Raw genomic sequence first — 10,254 nt, forward strand, 5'->3', positions numbered from 1 at the left:
GTGCTGCAATGAACATAGTGGGTGCATGTACTTTTAGAATTACCATTTTTTTCAATATCTATGCCCATAAGTAGGATTGCTGGCTCATATCCTAAATGTTTTATAAGGAACCTCCATTCTGTTCTCCATCGTGGTTGTACTAATTACATTCCTACCAACAGTGTCAACAGCTATAGATACTGTGAAGCATTTTGTGTATTTAAAGACAATGTATTTGCAGTAATGTATGTTTTAAAAACAATTATTAAAGGTATATTTTACTCAGTTTAAGATCAGTCGAAAATCAAAAATTTAAACAAATGCTTTTAAAAAAACAAATGGAAAAATCAGGCCCTGTTAACCTGCTTTTAAATGCTCTTACCCAGGCTGCAGAGTTTGGCCCCATGGGACACTGGCAGCCATGGCTCACTGCCATGAGTCGTCATGGAAATTAAGCCTCTGGATCATACTGTGGCCATAATTTAATAGATTCCTCCTTCTCCATACCTACCCTGATATTTGAGAAAATACTGAACTGGTGTGAAGGGGCTGGCTCCTGATTGCCTTAACAATGCAATTCTCTTCATTATGACCCCTGAAAGCTTCCAGTAGTCCAGTCTAAACCACAGTCCTGGTCTTATCTCTGTCTTGCAGGACCCTCCAGGGGGAGCCAATGGGAATTTAAACCCCAGTCATCTGACCTATACAAAACACAATTCTACCGTATTTCTTCTGTAATATAGGCCCCTTCCTTCCCTTGACTCAGACTTAGCACTTTTCATAGAGCAGCCAGACAAGACAAAGTCAAATGCATCTCTCTGAGCAACCACTCAAAAGCATCTGAGATTCATTTTCTCTTTCTGAATCCCTAATACAATTGAGGACTAAAAAAATGCCAATTCCTATCTTCTCACTATTTCCCCTGTCTGCCCTATTCCATTCCTACCTTCAGCTTAATTCAAACAATCAATACTGCTCATTTGGATTAACACTTATGATTTGTATTTTCTTGTTCAATTTTTAAAGTATATAAAAAAATAGAAGAAAACATTCAAAACATCAAGTCAGAAATTAATATGTTGAACACCATGAAGTCTTTAATGTTTAATAAAAATGGACTTTCATTGATTTTCCAAGTGATAAAGCAAACTCGTCAAAACTCAGGGGTTCCAGAACATGCAGATTGACAAAGTAGCTTTTCCCTTTCATCTAGATCTATCAGACTCAAGAAAACTCACATTAACTAAAAAGGCACTGTAACATGAATCTAATTGTCCATACAATAATATACAATGACATACATTATCACAAGTTCTGGAATGCTTTTTGTATCAATGCTACAGCACATTTTCTTTCTATAGAAGACTTATGTCAGAAGCCAATTTCTAAGTTTTTCATGAGCACAGACCCTTATCAAGGAACATCTTAAACAGTGTCCTTGAGAACTCAAGATGCTGCATGATCTATAGAGATTCTGTGTCAGACCTTGTTCAACTTTATTTTGTCCAAGAAATTTCCACCTAGGTCACCACCACCATGAATCTGAGTAAGCATGGCCCAAGTTTTCCTCTCTAGCTTGCTTTCATGGTAGTTGTCATTTTCTTCTATTAAACTATCCCAGGTTAGTCACCTCTCCTAATGACATGTTCCTTAAATATCTGAAACCAGAAATTAGATCACTAGCAAGTAATTTACTTATTTCAGACCTGGGAATCCATTTTTTTAAACAGTAAAATTTAGGTGTTAGTTGATCAACTGTGAGCAGATTTTACAGCTTAACTGTCAGAGCTTTATGCCCTTGCCAATAATACCACTGCCATATGATTTCTTAGAACAATGTTTCCTTTTAGAAACTTCAGGTCATACATAATTATTTGAGGGATTAGTACCCTTGATCTCAGTTCCCTGTTAACCAAATGAGAAAAATCAAAGTTCTCCTCAAGACATAATCTGAGGTTCAATTTACATTTTAATTCCCCTCTAAAAGGTCACAATGAAACTTTACAACTCCTGGAAGCATTTTTCATCAACTTCTGAAAGACCTGTTCATAGTACAACTTAGAATTTAGTTAAATTTAATCCTTTTACTATAATGCTTAGAATGCACAGATCTGGAGTTCCCATCATGGCACAGTGGAAACGAATCTGACTAGGAACCATGAGGTTGCGGGTTCGCCTCCTAGCCTTGCTCAGTGGGTTAAGGATCCAACATTGCTGTGAGCTGTGGTGTAGGCCAGCGACTGTAGGTCTGACTTGACCCCTAGCCCGGGAACCTCCATGTGCCATGAGTGCGGCCCTGGAAAAAAAAAAAAAAAAAAGGCACAGATCTGTACAAGCTGCATCACCTCAATATAGTATGTGAGCATGTTAAGTACATCCATACTTCTCACACGTAAAGGCTAATTTTTATATATCCACCTATAACCAGTTGTCTTCGCAAGTGTAGGCAGTTGCTCCATCTACCCCATCTTCAGAATAAACATGTACTTTTATTAACGCCTGCACTTTTCTAAGCTTCCATGGCTTAAATCAACTTGCTTCCTTCACAGGTGTTCTACGGGAAGGCTTATGTTTCTGCTTCCTTGGGCCTGTTAAACCTGATTGGAATAAAGATGATAGCGGAGTGGTGCCCAGAATTTTGATGGTCTCTTCGTATCTGTTGCACTTCCTTTTGCTTTCATGTTTGCCTTGTGTGGTTATACACTTTTTTACTTGCTTTGGCCACATAAATGAGGGAATGGAGGTTAACAGTTTAAATGGCATCATTTAACTAAAAGCCAAACTGCTCGTGTTCCTTTATATTTCTCTATCCCAGTTTTGAGCCAGACTTCTAAGCCTTCACTGGTTCATTCTGTATTGGTTCAAAATTCCCAAAGACAACAACTTGCCTCTTTCATCTTTCACAGTGAAATGACCTAGGCCTTTTAGCATTGTGTTTTAGGAATACTATCAGCAGTCTACAGAGCTCATTTTTTACCAGAAGAGGACTGGCTTTCCTTTAGCAAATGGCGAAGGAGCACACACACATACACCCCTGAAATGCAAAGTTTCTAAGAATTTCCTGAGACATATCCTAAAATAATCATACTCCTTAAGTTCATCAAGCATTCTAATAAAGAATGACTCAAGTATTTTGAAATACAGGTTTTGGGTTTTGTTTTTTTTTTTTGGTCTTTTTGCCTTTTTCTAGGGCCACACCTGAGGCATATGGAGGTTCCCAGGCTAGGGGCTGAATAGGAGCTGTAGCCACCGGCCTATGCCAAAGCCACAGCAATGCCAGGTCCGAGCCTCTGTCTGCTACCTACACTACAGCTCACCGCAATGCTGGATCCTTAACCCACTGAGCAAGGCCAAGGATCGAACCCGAAATCTCATGGTTCCTAGTCGGATTCGTTAACCACTGAGCCAGGACGGGCACTGATCAAAAAGGAGGTTTTGATTCCTTACAAATGTTATTTGGATTTTATCACTGTGCCATCAAGTCAAAATAGCAAACACGTGTTCATCTATTTTTCCCATAAAACCCTTCTAGAACATTTTACTTTAAAAGGTTTTTTTAATATTAACCTATCTTCCGCTACCTCTTAAGTTGGGAGGGAAAAAATACAATTTTTTTCAAATTTTTTCATAGGAAAATTGAACTGTCACAGTATACTCCCTTACATCTATCTACTTAGTGGACAAAGATCCTGCTGGCCCAGCTCTATTGTGTCCCACCGTATTACCTGCATAAGTGAGCTATGTTGTCACAATGTCTATGACAGTGGAATACTGTAGGAGCAGCAATCAACTACTCAAGAAAATCAAAGACCATGAAGTGAAAGATGTACCTGTAACTGTTTTAATGTCTGTATGAGTTTCAGGTTTAACCACCAGTCTGATCTCACTAATCAAAGTGATTATGGCTCTGTACATCTTCATTTTATAAATAATATTCACAAAATAAAATAACCACGTGCAAAGCAACTGGGCCCTTTGACTTCTGGGTTGTGTGAAAGCGTGTGGAGATGGGGGGGGGGGCGGGTAACTCTTTTCTGTATTAACATAACTACTGTCCTTTAGAACCTCATTAGCTGGGCCTTCATTACAGCCTAATACGAACGGTTCACTTTAATCCGAGGCTCAACAACTCCACAGTGGCTTCAAAAAACACTGTACCAACACTTATACAGACCTTTGAAATCACCTTGCTTCCCATCCCTCCAGCCTCATGCTCCTCCACATTACAAGAAGCCTTAAACAAGGTAGAACAACATACCTTCCTTTTTCCCCTCCTTTGCACCTCACTACCGCTCCCCTAGACCTTAACCCATTCCCTTTCCCTCCATTATGCCAACTAATCCGTTTTCTAACAAGATAATGCATGCATTGGCCTTGATTTCAGAAACTTTTTCCACTGCTGAACAAGTTGAGACTAAATATTCAGTTAATGTTTGTGAATAATTGACAAAATGATTAAAGACCCATGAAACTAATTTGCAGGTAAAAAAAAAAAAAAAAAAAACCTCTGAACTCACGCCTGCGCAGAGAGAGAGCGCGCGACGAGGGTGAAGAATGTGAAAGACTAGGAAAGAGTGAGAATAAGAAACAGGCAAACAGGAGACACGGAAACTGGAAACTCCGACAGCTTCTCATTAGACCGCACTGGGGCCACAGTTAGAAATCAATGGCCTTGCGCTTCAAGGGCGGACAGCTAGGGCAGTTAAGGGACCCGCGGGGCAGCCCCAAGCCAGTACCCCTCTCTTAAAGGGGAAGCTTCCTTTCTGGGAAGGGCTTTAAGAAATGGAGCTCCAGCGGCTGGAGGTACGCCCCACAGTTCGTAAGAGTGGGCGCCAGCGCCAGCGCGGCCATAAGAAGCAGGTGTCTCGGCTGCTCTGGGCCGGGGGGAGGGGAGCGGCGGGCGGGGGACCGCGGGGCGCGCCTGGCACCGCATTACCTCTCCAGGGCCTGCAGGGTGTAGCTGATGAGTGGCCTCTCCAGGATGGGGCAGAACTGCTTCGGGGTGGGGACGCCCATCCTCTCTCCGCTCCCCCCTGCCGGCAACACAGCCGCCACAGCCAACGCGAAGCATCCGGCTTCCGCCTCGGCCTCGCTCAGCGAGGAGGCCCAGGCCGCCCGGTCAGCGCTGCACAAGCTGCGCAGGCGAGGCCCCGGCTCCGCGGGCCTGGAGTCGCCAAGCCGCCCTGACTGCATGGCGGCAGGCAGCGCGGCAGACCCCGCTCGCCCTGGGGCGGCTCGGGCCCTCGGCCGGGGTCGCGGGCGGTGGAGGGAGGGCAGTAGAGCAGAGCGCGCAGATAGACAGCGCCAGCCGGAGCCGTGCGGGCTGGCAGTTGTACGTCCCCGGAGAACGATACCGCCGCGAGTCTCCCCTCTCCACGCGTCTCCGGTCTCTGCCCCAGCCCAGCGCCCCGGGGAGGGTTAGATTTCCCCCGCTCTTGGTTTCTTCTGCAGCAGGCCTAGCAGTCGCCACAGGTGGAAGTGTCAGCCCTCCTTATATACCTAAGGATCTCCTGAAACCTAACAGCTGTGCACAGGCAGTGGAGGTCAGGACTACCTCCCATTCCTTTCCTCTTGAAGAGATTTGAAAGAGATTTGGGTGTAAGTCACGGGATAGGACTGAAAGATGTTCATCTCAATTACCTGACCTTCATTTAGCCCGTAAGGCTTCCCGGTTCCACCTCAGGTGAAGATAAGTGGATGGGCAAATGTTATTGTGAAAAATCGGAGAGCCCAAACTGCTGATTCCCAAATTTGTCAGCACCCTAGGGAGCTCAAAAAATGCTGACGCCTATATCCCACCCTCATAGACTGGGGTTTAATTGATCTGGTGTGTGGCCTGAGCTTTGGAATGATTTTAAAGATTCCCCAGGTGCTTCTAATGTGCAGGCACTTTTTTTTTTTTTTTTTGGAACCAAGGCGCCAAAGCAATAATACTAATTGCTGAGCAGTGAGCACACATTATCTCATTTAATCTCCAGGGGAACCCAACTATTACTATATCCCTTTTACAGAGGGCGGAACACAAGGTTGGGTAACGTGTTAAGATTGCATACCTAATGGCCTTTACACAAAGTACAGGCTGAGTTGAAGAATTCCAGGCCTGAAGCCTATCATGCCCTTTTTTAGAGCTGTCCTTGCTGGCAACATTTACCATGAAAAGGTACTGATGTATTTGGCTGTCAGAGTAGATTGTGTTCTGGAATGTAAACTCCTTGAGAGCAGGGTCCTTAATTTTTGGTTTGTGTTGTGTCCCCAGCTCCTGTAATATAAGGGAAGCTTAAAAAGTATTTCTTGAATAAGCTGCTGATTGAATAAATGAATGACAATTGAAGTACATGTAATTAAATATTTCTTAATTTATCAGTCTTCACCCATCAATAATACAAGATTCATAAAAAGGAATATTTAAGCACTGACAATATTATCAGGTTATAATATTCCAATTCAGCATTTTTAGCCATTTTCCCAGTTTAAAATAAAGCATACAAGATTAAGATTTAAATATTTTGCTCTTCTTTCGATTTAATCATATTATTAAAGGCACTATCAGTTTAATTTTTGTTACTTTTATTACAATTAATGTTTAGAGGTTTTCTACTTGTAGTATGTCAGATCACTCTTAGCAGAAAAGTAGGCATACACTTGACTTTTAGCACCAGCACCACACCTGTGTCTAGCCTACACTATGCATTCAGTTAATATATGTTTACTAATTGAGTGAATAAATGAGTTTGTAGAAGCAGAAAAGCAAATCAATTGTCTCTTAATACTGATCTTTCAACCTTGCTTTTTAATCTAATGGTGGAGTTAAACTGCATTTTCTTAGTCTTGAGCAAAAATAGCATAGTAATAAAGGTCTTAGTAACCAACTGAAGAGTTTAGAGAAACTAAACCTCAACTGTGTTATAATGCAAAGCATGCAAAGGGGAGAAGTTCCTAGACTGGTTTTTGGTCTGGGCTTCTGTGGAGGTAAAATAACAGCCTCCCAAAGACAACCATATCCTAACCCCTGAAACCTGTGCACAGGTTACCTGGTATTATAAAAGGATGCAGCTGTGAATAAGGTAAAGTTCTTGCTATGGCGAGAGTGTTATGGATTATTCAGGTGGGCCCAATGTAAAAACAAGGGTCCTCATAAGATGTAGGTCAGAACTAGAGAAAAAAGTATGAAGATGGGAGAAGGGTGTGGAAGTGATACAGGGCTATAAGCTAAGGAATTGTGGAAGTTTCTAGAAGTTGGATAAAATGAGGAAATGGATTTTTCTCCTAGAGATTCTGGAAGAACTTAGTCCTGCCATCCCATTTTGATACTTAGGACATCCAGAGCACTAAGATAATAAACTTGTATTATTTTAAGCCATGAAATTTGAGGCAATTTGTTACAACAACAAGAAACTAATATAGCTTCATGCTCAGGAAGAGCTTCAAATATGTAGTTGGCTATATCCTCCAAACGAAGTTATACATAGTTTTAAATCCAGCTATTGTTGAACAAAGAAGGAAAACACTGTTCATTTTATCTATGTTCCATGACTAGTCCCTCAGCACACTCGTTTTTAAAATAAACCCTTTAATTATCTTGAGATTAACAAGATGCATTCTATTGTATTGTGAATATTTAAAGCATAGCTTTATGATAAATATACACCACAAGTTTATAACCTCACCTTGGCTTGTCTTTACTTTTTAATGCATGTAAGAATATCCATTAAATGGTAGTACTCTTTGTATCTGAAAGGCCTAAAACCCCCTTTTTTTGTTTGTTTCTACGTCAGTGTATCCTAGAAGATTTATTTGGGGATTTTACCAAAACTATTACTATTATTGGAGAAATTTAGATCAAATTGGTTCATTTTTCTAGTGTTAATTCAAGTATAATTAGCACTGCCAGTCAGTCCTCTCCTCCCCAACCACACTTACTGTTTTAATAGCATTTCTGGAGGTCAGTGGGGTGTTGCTCACAAATGCTAATGAACAGCCTAATGGTTTACCCTTTAACTCTACTGAAGTCAGAGCCAAACAAAATAAATTATGTTTCGAACAAGGGCCAGTCCCAGCATTTCCTTCAGCCTATGAATTCTAATTCCTGTTTTGCCATTGTGTATCTTATGTAAATGAGGAGACAGTCTATTAACCTCTGACCTTTAACTCATTTTTATACATAAGAAAGGTGATGCTCTGAACTGAGGTCTTTCTGTGGATAATTCAAACTGAACACTACATGGCAACAAGATTATTATCTTTTAACTTTCTCAGAATTTCTTACAATATTAATTATCAACTGTCCTCTTTGTTTTTCCTGTGTAATTAAAAAGGGAAATGGTGGTGAATATTTAGCATTAGGTCTGAATGATAAGTTTGATTTCATTAATTCTACCCAAGTTTAACTTTTTGTAAGAATCACTTGGGGACCACTGTTAATATATATTGTAGTTCTTACATAGTTTATATAATATAATCATTTACATACTATATTTTATATAATAATCTTAGAAAACATATTACTGTCTCTTTCCATCAGAAAGTTTGATCAGTAACTCTGATCAGTAACTCTGGAGTAGGCCCCTAAATCTGCATCTTTAGGGTTCCTTAGGTGATCTTAATTAGGTGTGAATCAGACTTAAGTAAACACTGAATTAAAAAAGGATCACACCTCAGTTCCCTTTATATTCAATGCATTTAATTTCAAGACCTAAAGCAAAATGCATGTAATATATTAAACATGCCATATAAAAATTGCATAAGAAAGCCATTAAAATGTCTATTTCATTTCCTTGTTAATTTATACAGGGAAACACAAGAGGAAAATGCTTAAGTGCCAAGAAGAAAAATATAAAAATGGTAGAGACTTGGAGGATCGAATTATCCCTCCATGGTATTTCTACAGACCTGTTGTTGAAAAACACATTACCAAAAGCTACGTCTTGTTCACAGCAGAATTGAAATTGTTTCCTGTAACTGTGCTCTGAGCATGGAACTCAAGGGCGAGATTCAATTGAAGTATGACACACACATCCAGAAACTAAGACAGGGAAATGACCTCCATGCATAAGAAATGTGGGAGAGGTGATATCTTTGATAGGTTTGTTTAGGAAACAAATGACTAGTCTGGAACTAATGGTAGCCAGTTTTTGTAATCTGTGGAAGGGAAGAACATATAGAAACATCAATAAAGAGCAACAGCTAGAAAAGGAAGATTTGCCATTTCTGCAGGGGAGGATCTTGGCAGCAGTTATTCCTATATATTTTAACTACAGCTCATTACTAAACCAAAGATTTAAAGAAGGAAAAAAATCCTAGGCTTTAAGAAGAAAATGCTCCCAGGGAATTCACTCATATCTGTTTACCGAGGAATAAGAAAAAAAAAAAAAAAAGAATGTATATGTGTACATGTATAACTGAATCACTTTACAGCAGAAATTATCACAACATTGTAAATCAACTATACCTCAATAAAACTTTTTAAAAATTTTTATAAATAGAAAAAAAGAACGTGGACATTTGAATGTGTCATTATTGCCGTAGCCACCACCACTCTCTCTGGTCAAGCACAGGATAAATATAGGATGTGAATTGTCCAACAGACTCTGAACGTGGGACATTGTTGCTTTATACTGCCTTACCCAAGAAAGTACAAGTCTTGATCTTAAACAGATCAAAAGGGGCCATAGTATGGTAGGATACTGAAAGGCAAAGAGATGACATGGATGAAGGGAAATAGAGATGACAGACACTGATGATACTGTCTCTGTGGTATATTCAAAGGATATGAAGATATAAACAAGTTTTTAAATTTTGTTTAGGAAAAAAACAAGTGCTTCACTACTTTCTAGCATGGGGCCAAAAAAGATAGATACAGGAAGAGTACACAGGATTTTGGACAGATGCTGTAAGATTAATTAGGGGAAACAATAAACTAACTGGTTTGGACAGGAAACACTTAGTGCTGATGGAAAGACAGTGTTTCATGGAGAAGTAAATCGTGGTATATTGTAAAGAAGATGAAATGAAGTCACTGTGCTGTTTATGCTGCATGTGAAGAGAAATAAGTTAAATAGAAATTGAGCACTTCCATTTGTGACCATGGCTACCACTAACCGGCGTTACTAAAATGTAAGTGAAAGAATGAATGCATAAATTGAAAAATGTGCAATGTGCCAATGAATTTAAACCTAAATTTAAGACCAGTTTACACTGAGTCTTCAGAAAAAATTAGAGTGCTTAAAACTATTCCCAAAAGAAAAAAGTTGTTTTGATTTTAAGCAGCACTGACTC

The 10,254-nt window shown here is 39.9% G+C and overlaps 1 protein-coding gene across 1 annotated transcript in view; it reads right to left on the reverse strand.

Moving 5' to 3' along the window:
* CRPPA (CDP-L-ribitol pyrophosphorylase A) overlaps positions 1–5,533 on the reverse strand; it is a 301,491-nt gene extending 295,958 nt beyond the window's left edge. Inside the window, exon 1 of the mRNA XM_047753666.1 lies at positions 4,916–5,533. Within this exon, the coding sequence (XP_047609622.1) occupies positions 4,916–5,172 (257 nt within the window). The 5' untranslated portion in view covers positions 5,173–5,533. The remainder of the gene's footprint in view (positions 1–4,915) is intronic.
* Between the last annotated feature and the right edge of the window lie 4,721 nt (positions 5,534–10,254).

This window comes from Phacochoerus africanus, chromosome 11 (genome assembly GCF_016906955.1).
Source record: "Phacochoerus africanus isolate WHEZ1 chromosome 11, ROS_Pafr_v1, whole genome shotgun sequence".
In the NCBI taxonomy this organism is placed as follows: Eukaryota; Metazoa; Chordata; class Mammalia; order Artiodactyla; family Suidae; genus Phacochoerus; species Phacochoerus africanus.